The sequence below is a fragment of the Trichoplusia ni genome, unplaced genomic scaffold (assembly GCF_003590095.1).
Source record: "Trichoplusia ni isolate ovarian cell line Hi5 unplaced genomic scaffold, tn1 tig00003614, whole genome shotgun sequence".
Classification (NCBI taxonomy): Eukaryota; Metazoa; Arthropoda; class Insecta; order Lepidoptera; family Noctuidae; genus Trichoplusia; species Trichoplusia ni.
The window spans coordinates 2,073-22,500 of record NW_020800425.1 but is presented as its reverse complement, the minus strand read 5'-3'; the positions used below and the strand labels follow the sequence as shown (position 1 = coordinate 22,500).

Genomic DNA, 20,428 nt, shown 5'->3' with positions numbered 1-20,428 from the left:
ACACCCAGACTCAGGACAATCATTCGTCGATCACACAAATGCTTGTCCTACGCGGAGATTGAACCCGCGACACGACTCGCACGGTGGGTTCGGCTTGGTGACCTCAACCACTAGGCTATCCGTGCAGTCATCAAATTGAACAATAGCATAAAATTAATCCCTAAATACAAGAATATTGCATCTCCACGCGACCTATTTCTCTTAGCAAGTAAGGCATAGCTGCAAAATGACATAAATCAAAACTATTTCAATAAAGTCGTTTGCAGTAGTGCCGATAATTTAGTGTTTTAAAAGAACTCTGGACTTTATTAGTCCCGCAGCTACTCGGGATAATTTGAATCGTGGAAGTTGGCTTTGAGTTGTATTTTTTTTATATTAGGCATTATTTTTTTGGTATAAATACCGGACTTAGGGTTAGGTATATTAACTTTTATTTTGGTAACGAAAAATAATATCCTAAATGCCTAATTTTTAAATTTCTTTTTTCCTGCATCTGTTGTTTTTTTGCGAAAAACAAAGTTTCTTACGGAACCCATCATAGGCGAGTCCGACTCCCACTTGTTTATTGCAAACAAACTTGTTTTCTTCTGATCAAAATGACGTTCAATGTATCCTCATACTAGTGCTGTCAGTTGCCGCGATAGGCTAGCGCTCTCCGCTGGCTAACAAAACCAAATAAAAAACCGCCTACAAAAAGTCATGACAAAGTAAAAACCATCTTATGTATATTAGTGATAGATCTCAAATCAAAACGCCATTTAGATGCTAACAAAAATAAATAATATTAAAATAAACAAAAGATGCCTCCAAATCCAAAAACTATCGATGTGTGCGTCAGTGTTATAGAAGGAACTTCCGAGAAGAAAGTACCAGGTGTTACAGAGTTATCTAGTGAAAAGACTGCGACAGAATACCAAGTGTATCCTATTCGATGGCTGGTTTTGTTGGTGTTTGTTTTCTACTCGGCGTCAAACGCGCTGCAATGGACACAGTACACTATAATTCAAGACGCTATCGTGAAGTATTACAATGTGACAAGCAATCAGGTGTACTGGACTTCTTTGATCTACATGATTACTTTCATCCTTCTCATATTCCCTGCCTGCTGGCTGCTGGATAAGACGGTAAGGGTATTTTAAGAACTACTCTGATTTCATGATGTACCTGATAATGGGAAATACTAGCATATCTTATCGTTAGTCCAAAATACGAAGCGAAGGGAAACTTCGCTGCCAATACAGCCGTCAATATATTATAGTGTTTGTTTGAGTGATATTGAAAAGAGGTTCAATATCAAGCAGGTATTTTTCTTACCTGCATTCGATGACCTGCGTTTTGCATAAGATGCCAAAAAATCAGAGGAAAGTCAAATTATAAGCAATTCTCACTTCGTTAGTGTAGTTGGACTTTGGAAATTGTGATATTTTAAAAAAAACCCAGTAGAATAAAAAAAGACATTGTAGCTTATATAAAAAATAACTCATATCTATTTCTCACGTTTTTATACACTCACTTTTCTTGTTTGTTTGTTTGTCGTTCCGGTTGGATAATAAGTTACAACGCTGTCACGAATAGAAAACGTGTCATTTTATTTGATTAGTTAGTTAGATTAGCTATAGTTCATAGAAAAAATCTATTAAAGAAAATCATTGAAATGAAACTACTTTTACGGATCTTATCGCGGTTTAATTTTAGATTTTAGTTCCCGACGTTTCAACACCTTTGCAGTAAAAGTAGTTTCATTTCAATGGGTTTTAATCATAAAATCCCACTGACACTTAAAGATCCATCTGAATAGTGTAAAGAAGAATAGTTCTGTTATCAATCAAAATTGTAGGTATGCAAAGGTAAATTAGAACTTAAATCGTTTGTCGTTACTAACTGTGGATAATGGGAGACATTATCGTAATTGCTTACGATAATGATCCGACTACAAATATGTGTAATTATCAAGCAAGGCCGTTTAAGGTCACTTGGACAAAATTGACAATTTTTAGGCGGAAATAGTTCGATTTTTATTTCGAACAACACAAATCTACAATGTTCATTATATGACCATTACTATTAATGAAAAATACACCTGCACGGTCCTTTACGATGTATAAAACTCATCATCAAAGCGGATGGATATTCAGAACAATACATATTTACAATATAAATAGATCAAATTACCCATTGAGATGCAGGAAGCGCACACAATATGTCTCGGCGAATTAAATTAATCCAATGCCCTTGAACTTATAGAGTAACAGACACTTCCGTCAATTTTGCTAACGGAAAGTATTGTTATCTATCGTGGATATTAGATAACATACTTTCCGGATAAAAATTCTTTTTTGGGCGTACCGTGTCGTGCATCTCGTCTTTGTCAATGCCCTGAAACAGTCGTTTGCTTCGTTGGGGTATCGTTGTCATCATGACCTGGCTCGCAGCAGAAGCGCAAGGTTTTTACTAAGCCACGTATTTTAAAATACATATATTTTGGAGTTTCTTGCCAGTCGTTCTTCATAGGCACCATAGTCAATTCGATACTAGCTTGGTATTAGGTATTCTTGGTGCCCTTTTTACTCCTGGTGTACCTGCTGTTTTAGAACCTCATGGTTTGTCTCGCAGTGACCTTAAGAGATTCGACGGAGTGTCTTCACTACCTAGGAAATTAATACTACTCATTTGCGTCATCTCGTAACTAAGGCAGGTAGTAGACAATAAAACAAACAAAATTATCAGATAATTTAGCCACTTGAGGCAAAATCGTTGCAGTTAAATTCCCTCAAGCGAAACCATCAAGCCAAACATTTATGTGTTATTTTCATCCACGTAATGACTAGGTATGGTATAGTATAACAAATAGGGAGGAAGGTATGACGTGCGGTAGAATCGGTTCCCACGGTTTTGCGGAATACAGGATTATGAAAAAAAAACACATTAGTCAACAGCAGCAGTCATCATAAATATCAAAATATTGAATAATAACTTAATCAGAGAACAAGACATCAAGAATACAATTATTCGCTTAAGAATGCATCTAATTTAGCAGTCCAGGCGGTCTATAACTAACTCTTAACTTAATAATGTTGAAATGAAACTACTTTTACGGATTTTTATCGCGGTTTAATTTTTGATTTTAGTTCCCGAAGTTTCGACACCTTTGCAGGTATCATGGTCACGGGCAGACTGAGATGGTGTTCGTCTTGACAGAAGATGTTGCTCGTTCTACCTTCATATTTTTAATTAATTATTTGTGGTCCGACCTACGCAGTACGAGCTCACTGTGTCGTGATGTCTTGCAGCGCTGCTCTTGGGTTTAGCCTTGAGTTTTTGTATTATTGGGTCCCAAATAGGTGATATCTTCCAGCCATCTTCTCTATTGAAATTAATAATGTTGTTGATGGGAACCGAAACTGTGTATATTACATGGCTTAGAGTCTTGTAAGATGTAGTAATAGGCCCCCAGAGATGTTCAAGTTCAAACCAATGATGATAATAGTTCTCTTTCAGAACATTCGCCTATGTGTAATCATCGGCGCCTTTGGCACGGGACTGGGAGCATGGCTGAAGGTGTTCTCCGTGCCCCAGGACATGTTCTGGCTGGGCTTCACTGGCCAGACCGTGTCAGCTGTCTCGCAAGTCTTCGTCCTGAACATACCGCCTCGCCTGGCTGCCGTGTGGTTCGGACCTGATCAGGTGTCTTCAGCATGCAGTATCGGAGTCTTTGGAAATATGGTAATTATGAGATTGAGATGCATTTGAAATTAAAATTTAATTAAAGTATTTAAGGAAAATTGTTCTGTGAGCTGGAGAATATCAATTGGTTAAGCTTGTCAGCCACCACAGTTACAGTTAACCAAAATAATAGACACTACATGAAGCAATATTGGGCAATTAATTCAATCTATCTCTACGGTTTATTGACTAACTAGCCACAATTGTTGAAGTAGAATTGGCCAACTGGTAATATTAGCTACAAGTCCAGAAAATGTATGATAGTGACGACTGAAAATTTAAAAAGGATCTGCAGCAGCTTGCATTTAACACATTTATAATAAAGTAATCATAATTACGAGATAATTTAGCCACTTGAGGAAAATCATCGCAATTAAATTCCCTCAAGCGAAACCAACAACAAAAACTTTATATGTGGTATTTCCAAGCATATGATAAGTGTACATATGTACTTCATTACGCAAACACAACACGTGATGATTTTAATCGTGTTATGGAGATCGCAAAAAGGGTCCTCCAGTTTCTCGGCGCCTCACTGCCTCTATTTTGCTTTCAAGTGACTGTAATCTTTTTGCTGTCATGAATAAGATTCAAAATTATGTGTAATCTTCTGCCTCTTAACGATGCTGTCGCAGCTGCCTTTCCAGTGTGTATTGACCCTTATTTCGAGAAACCGGTAAATCTTCAGACATCGCTTATATCCTTTATATTAACCTTGTAATAATCAGGGCCTGTTCTCCCTCAGATGGGGGTAGCCATGGGCTTCGTGCTGCCCCCTCTACTAGTCCGAGCAGCAGGCACGACTGAGGAAATAGCAGCAGATTTGCAACTCATGTTCCATATCTACGCCTCATACTCAAGCGTTTTGTTCGTCTGTATTCTACTTTGTAAGTTGATGGGAAATATAAGGAAAATGTTCATACCAACCAATATCAGTTTTGGTAGTAATCTTACACAGGTATACATAATAGGGATGATGATTTTTTTTTTGCAGTGTCCGTCTTGTAGTTTTTTGTATAATAATGGATGCGTATTTTTTAATTAGTCCCGCAAACGTAAATTGGCCAAATTACAGTCAATGAAACTTACGCGTGACGTCACGATTGAGTATAAATTTTACCATATCGTTACGTCACAAGCCCCCGCTCCTAAACTTTAAAGCAGTTAATCTTTGTCAATTCTGGTTTTTCTGAAAAAGGAAAAACTACGTGTCTCATACTTTTCAATTATCTAACTGAGGGACTAATGAGATCTTTTCTTTTTATATCGAGTCATCATCCCTATTACGTTTTGTACCGAAATAATTGCCTAGCTTGTTGAGCCTATGTTATGACGAATATGCAATAACCCGTTTGTTTCGATAATTATTAAATTTCAAATCGATATTTAGCGAAATTACCTACATTATGCGATCGTATTTTCGCAATACCACCTTTATAGCGACAAATTTCATCAGTTTCGAAACGGGTCTCATTATTGCCATGTTCGATGCAAATTGAACCCGAATTTATGGATGGGTCTTTTGTAATGTTCAAAATGTACAATTAATTGTATTTGTAGTGAAATAGATTGCACGAATTTGGTGTTTGATAAATTATCGAAAATGTTTGACAAAAGAATTGATTGGATATCGAGCTAAGCTTTACTTAGTTCTGTTAGTTTTTTAAAGTTCGGCAACTTTTTACTCCGAACAGAGATTAAAAACAATAATTCACCCTTTCAGTTTTCAAGGCGGCTCCTCCCACCCCACCTTCGGCTGCAGCAGATTTTGGCAGCACCTTGGACTCCAACTTCCTCCTGTCTCTAAAGAAACTCATGACGAACAGGAATTTCATACTTCTGCTTATCTCCTATAGTATCAACGTGGGCGTTTTCCTCGCCATATCCACTTTGCTCAACGAAGTCATCTTGAAGCATTATCCTGTAAGTTTTTTTGAATTAATAATCGAATTAATTAGGTTAGTTTGTTTTCTTTTTGTGTATCACAAACTGTGAATAAATCATCAAAACATAGTTAAGAACGCGGATTTCAAATACTGATCTTACAGATATACAACAAACGCGGACTCAGCTGCAGTGGGACCGGGTTATTTTTCATTCAATATCAATCATTCATCCAAAATCAAAAGCTTACAAAAAAATATAAGTAGAGCTATCTATGAGAAATCATCAAAAACTACTCCCGCTTGGGGATGAGCGGAAACCCATGTTCTTTCATTTGTCCTTTGTGTACCGCCGTACCGGGGTGCTATATGCCTTGGACAACCCCGCTGGCCCGACAGGAAGTGAAGCTATCTAGGATTTACTAGACTTCTGACTTACAAATTATTTTTAATATTTTCCAGGGTGCCCAATTAGACGCAGGTCGAATCGGTCTGGTCTTTGTAGTGTCTGGCATGGCGGGCTCCGTGGTCTGTGGCGTGATCCTGGACAAGACTCACCGCTTCAAGGAGACCACGCTGGCGCTCTACGTGGCCACCATCGCCGGCATGCTTGTCTTCACCTTCACTCTGGATTGTGGATACATTGGTGTCGTGTATTTGAGCAATATCTTGCTTGGGTGAGTTAATCTTCAATAAATATATCTCCAATTAAAAAAATCTTTGAATTATAAAGTTTTTGGTCATTACTTAAGCTTTATTAATGTAATTTATTATACTTTTCCAGATTCTTTATGACAGCTTATTTAGCTGTGGGATACGAATTTGCATCGGAAGTAACATATCCTGAACCAGAAGGGACTACATCTGGAATATTGAATGCTGTTGTTCAGGTAGTGATGAAGTCTTAGATTCTATAATAAAACACGACGGGTCTCAATTCTGATTGCGATCCAGGAAAAGAGCTTGAAACAACAATGTAGACTCAAGGAAGTATGTGTAGTGAAGTGTAGACGATATCTCAACATTTACTTCTATTGTTCTTAACATCTTTCACACAATCCATTTTACCCATTTTAATCTTTAAAATTCCTAAAGGACTATATAATGTTTTTGTTCCGTTCCAGTTATTCGGTATCATATTAACGCTGGCGTACGAGCGTGTGCTGAGCGCGGCAGACGACCGCTGGGCGAACCTCTCCGCGGTGGGCGTGTTGTGCGCCGGCGCCGCCGTCTGCGCCGCCATCACCTCCGACCTGCGCCGCCAGAATGCGCAGAACAAAATCAAGGAACCTCTCGACTGACCTAACAGTGGGATTTGACTATCAAATAGCATAATAATATTAGGAGAATGAAAAATTACCGTCAATGGTTTGACGTTTTGGCTAGGTTGTACTGGCCGTGCTTGCAAGCATACTTGTAAACTCGTAACAGCAATCGAAGCACACGATACTTTTATCGACCCTCAGTTCGTCAGCCCAATTGCCTAACCAATAGCAATATATTTCCGTACTCCAATTGCTAATCTTTTCAGATGTGACGAATAATTTTATTATTCATTCATGACTTTCGTTCCAACACATGAATGTTCCTTACAAATGATTATGGCCGCAATATATATTATGTCTTACTTTTCCAATAGAAGTTTGAGGTATGGGGCCGTAAAATACTACATAATAATATAATGTAACTCATTGACAGCAGTAGTAAATTCGAAGTACAGTACTACCTAAGAATTCAGTTACCAATTGTTAATGATCATATTGTTAAGTAATTTTGTTATGGTGTAGGTACTTAATAAATTAAATATGTTACAAAAAAGTTTAACTTATTGAATATAGTAAAAGTAGATTCAGAGGATAACGCTTCAACAATGTTGATGGCTGCAGTTATGTCTACCGGAGGCACATGGCGATCATATGTTTGAGAGCCCTACTCGGTTGCTGCTAGCGCTTTACATAATACTAGCTGTTGCCCGCGACTTCGTCCCCGTGGGTAGAAGATATAAGTAATGATTTAGGTATACCTGCCCTTTTTTCACATTTTCCATTGTATCTTAGCTCCTATTAGTCGCAGCGTGATGGTTTATAGCCTTAAGACTTCCTCGATGAATGGTCTATTCAACACAAAAATATTTTTTAAATTTGGACCATTAGTTCCTGAGATTAGCGCGTTCAAACAAAGAAACAAACAAACTCTTCAGCTTTATATATTAGTATAGATGTGTACTTATGACTACGCATCTAGCTACAGTTCTGAATTAAGTTGGGTGCCTAATCACTAGAAAATAATGCATTCATCCATGTCGTATCCCGTCCCGTCTATAAAAAAAGCTTAATCTACTATTTTTGTCGTCATTTTAAAAACATTACGTCAGGAAAATCTTGTGCATCCCTAATTTGCTGTTTTAATATAACTTGGACACATTGGACAAATTCAAAAATTGGCTCTAGTTAAAAAAAAACTGCTTTTGAAGATTTTCCACATATTCTAATCTCGCAAGGTAAATACTGAGTCGAAAGCGGCCACGGTTCAGCGGGAGTCGCGACTGAATCGCAAATGATTCGGAAAGAGCTTTACTCAGACCATTTAATCGGAAAACTAATCTAGAACTGATTTATCGTTTTTGTTGAATCTTTGCAGTATCGGATACATTTTCAACGTTCTTTATAACTCTTGACTGCTTAAAGTTATTGTATTTTAACTATAAAAATTAAGTGGATGTTATAGATAAACATTTCTTTGAAAATCCATAGAATATTTTTTACTCGGTAATGAAGCAGGTTTTAACGTTATTTATTGGTAGCTTGATACTGCTGAAAACAAGTCACTGACAAAATATATCTACCTTACATGTATACCTATGCCTTATCTAAGGCAAACCAGTAGTATATTACCTAACGAACATAAGCACATATAATTTTGCGAATAATTTATCAAAAATAATCTGCAGCTGCTTAAAAGTCTATAACATAACAACATTTCAAAACCAGTGCCTAAACTACAGCTATCACTATTTCAATATTTAGATAATTTAAACCGAATCATCAATACATGTTTCCTGTCAGATACACGACCGACACTTGCGATCCGACGCCTCCGGAGTGACGGACACACATCCGTCTGAGCCGTGTTCGGCATATTCCGCTCCAATTTAGATCCGCACTACCAGGACTACATGAGCTGTAGCTGTGATGCACTGATTTGATTCAAATACACGCCTGTATGATTCCGAATGTAGGTCACGAAAAATATTTAGCTGAAACCGTGACCAAACTTGCATTGTATAGAAATTGAAGATGAATGAAACTTTGTTGATAGCATAAGTGTAAATGAACATTCTACAATAAAACTTTTTCCCACGTTTTTATAAGTTTTGGTTGTATCTTTACAAGTGAATTTTGAGAAACTTTCCGATAAGCTAGCAGGCTATAATTTTCTGGGTAGCTTCAAACCAGATAACAATGCAATTTACAACCATAAAAGCTTCTGGATCGATTTTAATAAAATTTTAATGGACATTTGAAAACGTGGGTTTTTAGATTTTTTTAAATCTATTAGTTTAATGCTACTTATATCTGCACCCATGTGTGGTTATTACAAGACGCTGGCAAAAATGCTGAATCTATCAGCAGATAACTGTAAAGTAAACAAAAATCCTATAAATGAATCACGGTTTATTGACAAAAATTGAAGTTCCCTTACAACCAAGAACTAATCCAGGGATAATTCAATTTAGCTAAGCTACTTCAGAGGGTGATGGTCTAATATGTAAATGTAGATATAAATGCGTTAACAGGAGATCACTTTTCTGAACAACAGTAATAGTTATAACAGCTTGTACTTAAAGTTTAACTAATCGGTTAGCCTAGTGTTACTTTAAGTAAGTCTTCCCATATAGCTAGCTACTGCAGCTTCAGCAGGTTGTACACTATATAAATATTCCAAAATCAAGGTTTCATCATCATGATTTCCTTAACTTTTTGTCAGTGCAACCATTGGGAAAGTGAAGCTTTGTAGAAGCCACATTGTCAAATTACTTTGGGATCGAACCTGTACCTTATACATACACATCCTTTAATGGAACCACAAAGCTACCAGTACGATTAAAGTGTTCTATATACCATTAACATTATGACAGCACTTGACTTCAAACATTTGCAACAGGTAATATTACCTATGATTGAATGAAATCAGCAAATATAATTATCAAACATGAAAGGTAACAAAACGGTTGCAAAACGAATCAATTTAAGAGTTTTCACATCGATAAAAAGGTTTTCAATTAAAGTAGAATGATTATTTTTAAATGATAGCCGCGTAAGTACAGCTGTTGATTTAGAATAGATGTATTTGCACAAGCTGAGTGATTTGAATGAAAGACATACTCGACGATTAAATAAATGATTTCTATGCCAGTCATTGCTTTAAAGAGACGTCGTTCTTATATTTGATTTCGAGTTTCTAACGACTTTAATTGTGGAAAACTAAATGTTTACTCCGACTTATGTAAAAACGAGTCGATATTTTGTCGATCTCATATTATCACTTTAAGAAACTTACACAATACATTTTTGTATGACGTAAAGTTTCGAATGGCGACAAAGTACCAATCAAAGGATTTAATAAAAATATAACGGATGAAGAGAGAAATCACATGTTTTTTTTTGTAATAACTATTTTGTGCATTTTTACGATTTTAAAGATACATGTTTTAAAAAATTGAAAACGAGTTGGTAAACGCCGAGGAAACAGCAAAAACGCTATTATGTCAATTCTTGAAACTTTGTTTTTTGCTCTGTACGATAACATATTATAATACATACTTAGTACTACTCACTGACATAGTTGTCAGAACGTTCTTCGCATACCAATCCCACTCGGCCGTCAAAACCGCTAGAGGAACGGTCTTGTGGGATAGTGGTAGAAACTCCATGCTCATACCATGTGAATGTGGGCAAATAGGTATCTGTCTGTGTATATAAATGTTCGTTCTTCTTATTTTAATAAATGTCGTTATTTAAGAATTTTAGAATCTTTATAGAATTATTCTAGAATGGGTCATTAGATAACAAAGAACGCATTTAATGTGATACTAACTTAAAACTATACTAAAGAGTGCTCTACGAAATCTGCATAAATCTATGTATTACAAACAGCAAATTGTTAATGAGTTATTCACCTGAAGATGTCTTAAAGTTTTTAAAAGATACAAAAAAAGGATTTTAAATATTCTCAATTTCCCTCTTTTTTTTGTCTTTAATATTGCATCAGTTATATATTTTCAATTTTACAGAGTTTTACAATTTCCCTCTTCGAATTTTTTCAACAGCTTTGAGTCTTAAATACAAAAATAACTTCCAATACAAAGTTAGGAAAACAATAGCTATCATGAAATACTGTTATCGCGGTTGTTATCAGCTGGTATTCGAAATCTCTTCGAAGTATGGAACAAGTGCCTACAATAACTTGAAGATGCTCATTTAATTTTATCGTAATGGAAACAATCTTGCCACTTTGAGAATGGATTTTTTTGGGAAATGTCTTTTCCGTGATTTGATGAACAAAAGATAATTTTCCTTATAGCAAGGCTCAATTTAAATTCTCTTTAATTACAGTCGCAAATCAAGTTGAAAAATATGGACTTAGAAACAAGCTGAACGACATTATTTTATTTGTGTACAAAAACGAATCTTATTCCTTATTTTGCGCCTACGTTTTATTTATTTCTCAACTGAAGTGCATTAGCGATATAAGGTAATCTATAATATGTGTCATAATGGCTTACGAAGATCAACCTTACGACTTTTCCACTTATGACCTTAGGTACCAAATTGTACAGAAGTGCTTGGAATATTTTGAGCGCTACGCAAGGTCGCGCGCTTACAGAGACACGAGTTATGCACGAGAGACAAACGACCACATACCTTCAATACCCTGCATTGACCTATACGCTGAGAATGTGGAAGCTGAGAAGCAATGAGCTGTATTTAAAGCATTTTGAATTTGGATGTACCCAAGGCGTAGGTTATGAATTTATTTGTTGTCTCAGCTGAGAGGTTTCTCTGTAACTTTCTTCCATTTATGACCACTTGCTGTAAGTGTTTTTTTTAAAGCTGCACGTTTCTGTCCTGATGTTTTTTTATGAACTACTCAATCAAGCAATATCATATTGATCATTTAGGAATAAACCTCCACAGTTGGTATCTTAAATGCGGAAAATCAAATAGATTAGGAATTAGAACTTACAAACGAAAATCTTCCCCGATTTTCGTTTTGATGCTCGAGCAACAAAACATGTGTTCTATTTCCTTATTCACGCAATCAACATAAACATTCCCTGTGGTTTATGAAGACACTCGTGCAAATCTCTTACCGCACTGGGGGCCTACCACCAACTTTTAAGCCGCCTTGTGGAGTTATGAAAGAGAGAGATGGCATTACACGGTGTAGAGCGCCGTCCCGCTTACACGTATACAAGTTCTTTTTAGGAGTTGCTGGTAGGTGGTTTCGTGGCTGGTGGGCGCCTGTCTGCCACATTCTCATGTAAATCTCGTGTTTATTGTTAAGCAGCTTTTGTTTCACTTAATGATTTGTTCGTCTCTTTGACTCCTCGTCTTTAAATCACTGCTAACATTACACACAGATGTCTCGGTAAATACTTATGGTCTAAGAGCCCGTGAACCCCAGACCAACGTTATTTTATACAAGCTGAAAGTTTGTCATAGGATGCTCCCAACATCCTAACTATTTTAACTTATGATAACAAAAATGGTGCCTTTATAATTTGACGTAGTTGGATCGATATTTTAGACACCTTTAGTATACTCATCTGCCAAAGGCAACATGACCTAAACTCCATAATCGACCATTATTCTTACCTATGTTGGAAGCAGCCGCTGATAGACTTTCAGCTTTTAAAAAATAACGTAGGCCTGGGATCCACGGGCTCTTGCTCTATTAGTATATTGGTGTCATAACATATTGCTTTCATGTGCAGGCAATTTGCTTGTTGAGTGTAAGCTAGGTGTTGACATGAACATTGATTGAATAGGTAGGTTGTCATTTGCCGTCGTAAAGTTTCATTGCACGTATCCAATTTGCAGTATATAGCAAATAATATGTCATGTAGAAGTAAAAAAGATTAACACAAGACATCTTGTAATTGAATGTTCTAAGCAGTTTTAACAAGCTTTATGATCGGAACTTGATTTTTAAGATTGTAATTTTAAATCAATTCTGATTCGAGAAGGAATGGTATTTATCTCCATTTATTGCTTTGCTATTTTAATTCGACGTAATCACGATACTATATTCGGGAGTGTGTCTAGGGTTAAACAGCGCCACCAAAAGGAATAAAGGAAGAACAACAAAAAGAAGACAAAAAATAGGTAAGTAAGTTGTACTTTCTAATCATAATAAAAATGTGTTACAAAGTACTATGTAAAGTGTCCGGAAGTACTCACACCAAGTGATTTGTCTATCACGTTTCATTGCTACGTAATACTGCAGGTATCAGCGTATCAGCTCACTGCGCATGCGCGCTATCGTATTACCAATCAAGTATGGATACCTGGAAATCAAAGTCAAGAGCCTTCGTATCATTTTCCTATTAATTGATAAAGTTTATTTTAAAAGTCCTTTGCTTTATTTGATTTATGTCAATTGTAAGATGACGCTGTGGTCCTTATGTGATACAAATGAATTTTAAAATAGGTTATAATTAAAAAAAATACAAAACTTAATGTTGTAATATGTTCTATGCCTTTGTTAATCAAGGCAACGTAAGGTCCTGGGCCCCAATTCTTCTTTACAATCGTCAATGATACAGTGATAATTTGATTTAATTTAACTCTATTCATATTCTCCAAAGCATTGTGCCTTCGCAATAATTGGAAATCCAGTTCGGAGCAGAACACTCAAAGTCAATAAAAGCCAATAGCGGAATTGGGGTCCTGTATTCGATGCCCAATATTTTATTGGCTAGAAAATAAACCATGAAAAAAGCTACCCCGTATTGCCACAAAATAATTGTTCATAACTACCTTGTATTGCCACAGAACAATTGTTGATCTGGGTACTTGAGACATGCGCAACCACTTGTCTGATGAAGATTTCAGTCTTATTAGTAAGTAGATACTTACGCAGGTCGTCACAATACATGTTAGTTACGTCACTAGCTTCTACACAAAAAGGGCATTTCGAGTGCTAGGGATATAAAGTGCTATTACGCGATAAATTGTTTCTTTTTAATCATGTTCTTTCCTTTTCGTGAAGGTCGGCGATTAACCTCGCAGGCTTGTACCTTTCCTCCTCTCTTGCAATTATTGAGAAACTCTAGCTTATTTAAAATTTTTGGATGTATTTGTTGTTATTGCTATTTAGCTGTTACAAACAATAAAAGTGATTTAGGTTTTGTATCAAAAGTGATAAGGTCCATTTTCCGAAGATTCATTATCAATAATAGGAGTCCTTTAAAATTGATAAGGACCTACTTATCCGGCGGCGCAAAACTCCATTTTCCTTATACCTCTTGTTTGTTCTTTTTATGGCATTCTTATGTTATATTACAGTCTTTTTTTAATTTTAATCTGACTTAAACGTGCTTAAATGATCAAGATATTTATTTAAATTAAAATCTTCATGTCACATTCGCATTAAAAGAATAATCGTACTCTTTAAACCGCACACCTTCTTAGCAAACATACACACAGTAATAATTACATGCATGCGCGCATGAGTGTGCGTATAATTGTTTTCTCTGTGATCCGCCAGATGTCGTTTACGTTTTTCACATTAGAATGTACTTTCATTCATCTCTCTTGTAGGGTGACCATGATAATTGCAGAGATATAAAATGTGTGAGTCACTGTTTTTAGGTATTTTTATTAATTTCATCTTTTATGTGTATCAAATTTAATTTCATTATAAATGTTTATATCAATCAGAATGAAACTAAATGGATGAATTTTACCTTTGGCACAACAGGCTCATCGTGACCAACGCCGCAAGGGATCAACTAAATTTAGCGTTAACACTAAGTTAAGCGTCATTTAATTTCACAAAAAAAATACATAAAAACATTTTTTTTCGTTTAAAATTATAATTAGTATATAACAAAGTATACAAAACCAACCAAAGACACAGGCTTAGCTAATTAAACATACATTGCCTCAAAAACACCATTAAAATTTGTTTGAACAGTAGTTAAAAGTAAATGAAAAGCAATTTCCCGTCACCTCGAGTACGTGTGGTCACACTACACACTCGCCGCCGAGGCTCGTGATAAGAACCAACTCATCTGCGCGAGCGCAGCGGCCTTGCGCACCCGTGTCTTACCGCGACCACCGCCCACACGACAATATAAACTCTATCACCCTCCGAAAAAGATACAATTTGAATACCGCGAACTTGTGATAAGAAAATAATATATTTTGATGTGTCAGTGAGTGAAACAAGATTCGTTTTGTGAAATTTGTGTCTGAGTGAGTGAACATATTTATATCACAGTCTGGTAAGCTTTCTTAAATCATTGTCGGTAATTACGTAGGTATTGTTTGCCGAAAATGTGGAGACAGTGTTTACATTCTGTTACATAAAGAGATAAATATGGAAGCGATCTTCGTAACGAGGCTATATATGTATGTGTGTGTCCAAAATCTATCAAACTGACAGAGTTAATTTGTGCTATAATTTAGCTATAAATTATGTTTGGGATTATGAAATTGCATAATGTAAAAGTTATCTATTACATTTGGTTTTCATTTATTAGGTAATTTAGAAAACCGATCTTTTAGATCGTAATTATGTAACATGGAAATATATTAATTGATTTTTTTTATATTCGTTAACCCTAATCAATCTTATTTAAATTCTTAAATGTTTTCCAAAATGCAAATGGACGTTGATACCAATTAACAAAGTTCAAGTTAGACTAACACAATTTACTCCATTTATAGTTCACGTTTTTAAACATATTTATTAGGTAGTACATTCAACTATTTCTACACCTATTCCGATTTACCCAATATACCATAACAGTTTTAAACTATGTTTAAAGTTAAACAGCTCGCTTGCAGTGCAACTTAAGTATATTTTGTCAACTAACTCTCACTACAACTTGTGTGACTTACGAACTTAAGATATTTAAACGTTTATTTTGTGAACTGCAAACACTTTCTGTACAGCTTCAAGTTCAGGGCTTACCAACCTTCGGTTCAAGTTATTTTATACTTATTGCTCGCTTATTTCTTACTAAGACTTGTTTTTAAGTTGATTTTAGCTCTAATAGTGATTATGAAATATAGGCATTACATTGATAGTTAAATGGTTTTCACCTAGCAGTACTATAAAGCACGCTCTCGGCTGCGAAATTTACTAACAAATAACATTTTGCAAATAGACCAAGTATAGTGTTTGTCAAGAGAAGTCGAATCGGGAAATGTTGACGATCCCTGCTATAGTTCGGGCTAAAACTTTGTAAGTACCGCAGTTTTCTCGAACAGATAAACGGAATACGAGCAAAGAGGGATTTGGTACGGAATAGTGCAGATTTATCAGCATACACTAAACACTTTTTCTTACGTAAATAAAAACGATAGGAATTTCGATTCAAAATCTATTAAGTCCATCAGGTTAGTCTATAAATAATAATAATACTTACTTTTTTAGTTTATTAAAATAATAAAAAGTGAAAAGATAAACGCATCAAAGCCATTATGATAAAACGAACCCATATTAGGAGCTAATGACGTCACTTGTCGGTAAAAAGTGTACAGAAAAGTGACGTCACAAAAGATTTCGACTAACTCTATCATTTATTTTCTTTAAGTGTTATAAGAATAAAATGATTATCCGATTTTTTGTCATATCTAATATATAAAATTCCCGTGTCACGATGTTAGTTACCGTACTCCTCCGAAACGGCTTTACCGCTCATTACCAAATTTTATATGTGTATTCAGTAGGTCTGAGAATAAGCTAACATCTATTTTTCATACCCCTAAGTGTTAAGGGTTGCTCACACTAGAAAACAATATTTTATTTTAATGACAATTTTTTTTGTTTTTACTTTTTTATAATGGGGCAATAAAAAATATATACAACTAGAAATAATTTATTAGGCAAAACAACGTTTGCTGGGCCAGCTAGTATACATATAATTTTAATAGAATTGCCTTGAAAATATGAATTATAATTGAAACTATAAGAGATTCTGTCGCGTTTACTGATATTTTGGTCCCCAAAGTTTTATGATAATGACTTAAAGACATGGTCATGCATAGATTTTGACATAAAACAATGGTTTTGACGCTTAAATATATAGTTAAAAGTCGTCAAAAAAGATATGTAGAAGTGATGGTATACCCTACGTACAAAACAAGTGATTTCATTTTATTTCCTATTTGTACGGAACCCTCAGAGTCGCGAGTCCGACTCGCAATTTCCCGTATTTTAAAACTTCTCATAGCCTTCCTTAACGTTTTGGTCTGTCGACTCTGTCTACAATTCTTCAGGGTAGCTTCAAGAGATAACAATGCAATTTACAACTATAGAAACGGCTGGACAGGCTAAAATTTGAATGGAGTGACATTTAAAAACGTGGGTTTTTAGATATTTTTAATCTATTTACGTGTTATTAATGTACAAGTAGACAAGTAGCTTAATATAATATCTATCTATCGTTCTCAAGTGTGTGCAGAAGTTCTTGAAACCTCTTGTAATAGTAAATCGCTGTGTAATGGGCACGGCACACTTGTTGTAGCTGATATTGTAGAGAGCTGTGTTTGTTGTTCTGATAGTGAGCTCATTGTTGGCACGTTTTGATATCAAACTTGTTATTGTGATACTTTTAAACAAGTGCTTCATAAAGTTACCGAATTAATTCGTAAAAGAATAGTGGAAAAAAACGATTTTTTAATGTTTCCTTTTTTTAGGGAAAGCTCACCACACTTTCCCATCATTGAAGATTCTGTAAACTAATATCAAGAATCAAATGATAACCAACGAAAACACTTCATCTCAGTGAGTTCCAGGAAATCGATTGTGTGTCCTAAAAGCAAATAAATAACTAAATAAAATACAGGTAATAATATAGGAGAATTTGCAAAAAATATTCATACTTCCCTCCATTACTGCAAGCGAGAGACAAAAGGAAAAACTTTAACATTTAAAGTTCTAAATTAGCTAAACTAAACGATGATTATTTAAATGAACTAGTTCAAATAAAACAATAATACATTCTGGGTTACCCACATTCGTAATGGTACAATAAAAATATCTACGTTTAAAAAACACTTCCACTATTGCATTGTGTTGCCATACTCGTTTTGAAAGTACTACCATACTGAATAATGTTTCAACCTTATGATTTCAAAAGAAAAGTTACCTTTGCACAATGTGTAGCGACTGTATAAATAAAATAAAGACTGTTGAATAAATCAGTCACACTTATTTATTTATTGCCAATATTAAAATTCTGTTTCGTAAATTAACAGTATACAAGTCCGCAATCTTGTCCATTGATCTTTTTAGGATTCAGTACTCAAAAGGTGAAAACGGAACCCTATTACTGAGACTACGCTGTCTGATCGTCCGTCTGTCCATGATAACTAGTTTTTTTCTGTAATAAGTAAATATTGTTAAAAGAAATAAGGAAGATAAATATGGAGGTTAAATACAGTTGATACAATCATAGTTTTGATAGGTGACAAGATTTTGTATTTGCAACAAAAACTTGTGTATTATACACTTTTGTGTAGTATGCAGTGTATTTTAAACGGATCTTAAGTAAATAATACTCCTCCATATTCGACCATTCATATATTTAGCAACACGTATAATACTGCTTTATATATAATGCTTTATAATACTGCAATGTGATTCTAAACAATGACATGCAACAGGTCTGTTTTTTCTTTTTACACATTTAAGGAAACGTACAGGTATATTGTATAGAAACATGTTCTCTAGTCAAGGAGTTAGTCACTATCGTGAATGGTGCGTAGTGTAATACATTCTTCATTGTTACGAGAAGCTAAACGACACATATATTATTTAAAAACATTGCAGTACAATGGGTTGAGCTGTCGTAAACATTAGCAGACGTGTTATGATGATGATGCTTCCACATATCTTTTAATATCCACCGATTCAATAAATAAATGTATCTATTAACTCTGGAGTGGGCATCTTATATCTAAAATATTATAAAATTTAATTTTTTGTACATTAAAATGATGTCGAAAGCTAAAATAATACTCTATAGACGGTCTGGTATGATTAGATGAGACAAGTCAAAAATTAAGGAATAAGCGTGTCGTGAAATAATCCCTGATCATAGTCCGACATATCATTGAAAGCTGGTTCAGCCTAACTGCACAGATATTTAAATAAGTGGGTTACCTATGTCCAGTAGACAGCTACATAATTAGGCAAACTAAGCTGAGACAAATAAATAATTAGGAACGTATCACGGGTTAGTGTGGATAACTTGAGCAACTTAAAAAGACTTTGATCACCTGAATAGGCCCTTCCTCTTTCAATCAAACGCTTACAAACCAGCATAAAATATGTAGCACTGTGATAGGAAGGGTGCCTTTTATCAAGAATTTATCGGAACCCAATAACCAGTTCTATGCGTGAAACTGTACGGTTTCAGTTCGGCCTTTCATGTGCAAGTCAGCTATTTTTTATATCCTGACCCAAGAAAGCCTCCCAATAACCCATATTTATGAAGTCTAGAAAGATTGTGAAAACAATTGACTGACAAGCAATCGTACGAGTATAGAGCCTCTAGAATAATATTTTCTATTTATTTTTGTTTCGTGAAACGGTGAAACGAAGATTCAATATTAATATTTTACTGAAATAAAATAATATCTAACATGTCACTAGAATAGCCTTATCAAGAAGAAAGGAGGTCTTGAAAAGGAGGAGATAGCTGGAATTGACGATGTAAAAGGTTAATTCGAGGCACGAGCTTTGCTATCTCAAGTATCGCTAAAGATTTCCTCTTTAGCAATACTTGAGAATAAAATAGGTTATCAAACACCCTAGAAATTGTGCTGAAATCGCGCATAAACAATCGACGATCATCTTGTTACCATTTCAAAGTAAATTGTTGTTTCACGGCGAAATGTTTCATCCTATATCTTATGCAATATTCTTGAAGATAGATCGTCATTTAAATATGATCTTTATACTCTACGATATAAGATCTATTAGACAATGATTCGTATTAATTAAAGTAGTATTATTTATTTTGCACAAGTTTCTTAATGGGTGCTTAGAGAGAGCAATGACATTGCTTGTACGGATAGAAATATTTTCGTTTGAAGAAAGCGGAGTTCTATGGAGTGATGTTCTTAATAGTAATCACTTAACGCTTATTCTTAATTTGTTATTCATGATGATAATTACTGGTTGCAAATGTTTTGTACTATTTGGAATATTACTATAAATATCTTTTAAAATCTCAACAAAATATCCTTCCCTTAAAAACCTATGTTCACATAACTCTTTCGTATTTCCAAAGGGCATTGATTCTTGCAATACACCCGTACAACTTAAATAAACATTATTTTCTAAACCTTGTATTTTGCTTGTATTAGTATTTTTAATTCGAACAATTGACAATCACTTCATAATACGCTAATTTGTGTGTCACTTGCACAGACATGAAATTATAATACACCGTGAAGGTTGCTATTGACTAAGACATATTGAAAGAAAGTGATTTCAATACTGATTGGCATCATGTCTACAATTTCTCGCATCTGAGCAGGAAAACGGAAATTACCTATTATTTGTAATCGAAGGTAATG

General features: G+C 35.0%; 1 protein-coding gene across 1 annotated transcript; it reads left to right on the top strand.

The window, feature by feature from the left end:
• Nucleotides 1-485: 485 nt before the first annotated feature.
• On the top strand, nucleotides 486-7,611 carry LOC113507983 (uncharacterized MFS-type transporter C09D4.1-like). The gene is made up of 7 exons (XM_026890920.1): nucleotides 486-1,124; nucleotides 3,499-3,723; nucleotides 4,469-4,610; nucleotides 5,447-5,646; nucleotides 6,069-6,283; nucleotides 6,391-6,496; nucleotides 6,731-7,611. Exons 1-7 carry the CDS (start codon nucleotides 801-803, stop codon nucleotides 6,905-6,907), a joined length of 1,389 nt encoding a protein of 462 aa, XP_026746721.1. The 5' UTR covers nucleotides 486-800; the 3' UTR covers nucleotides 6,908-7,611.
• The last annotated feature ends 12,817 nt before the right edge of the window (nucleotides 7,612-20,428 follow it).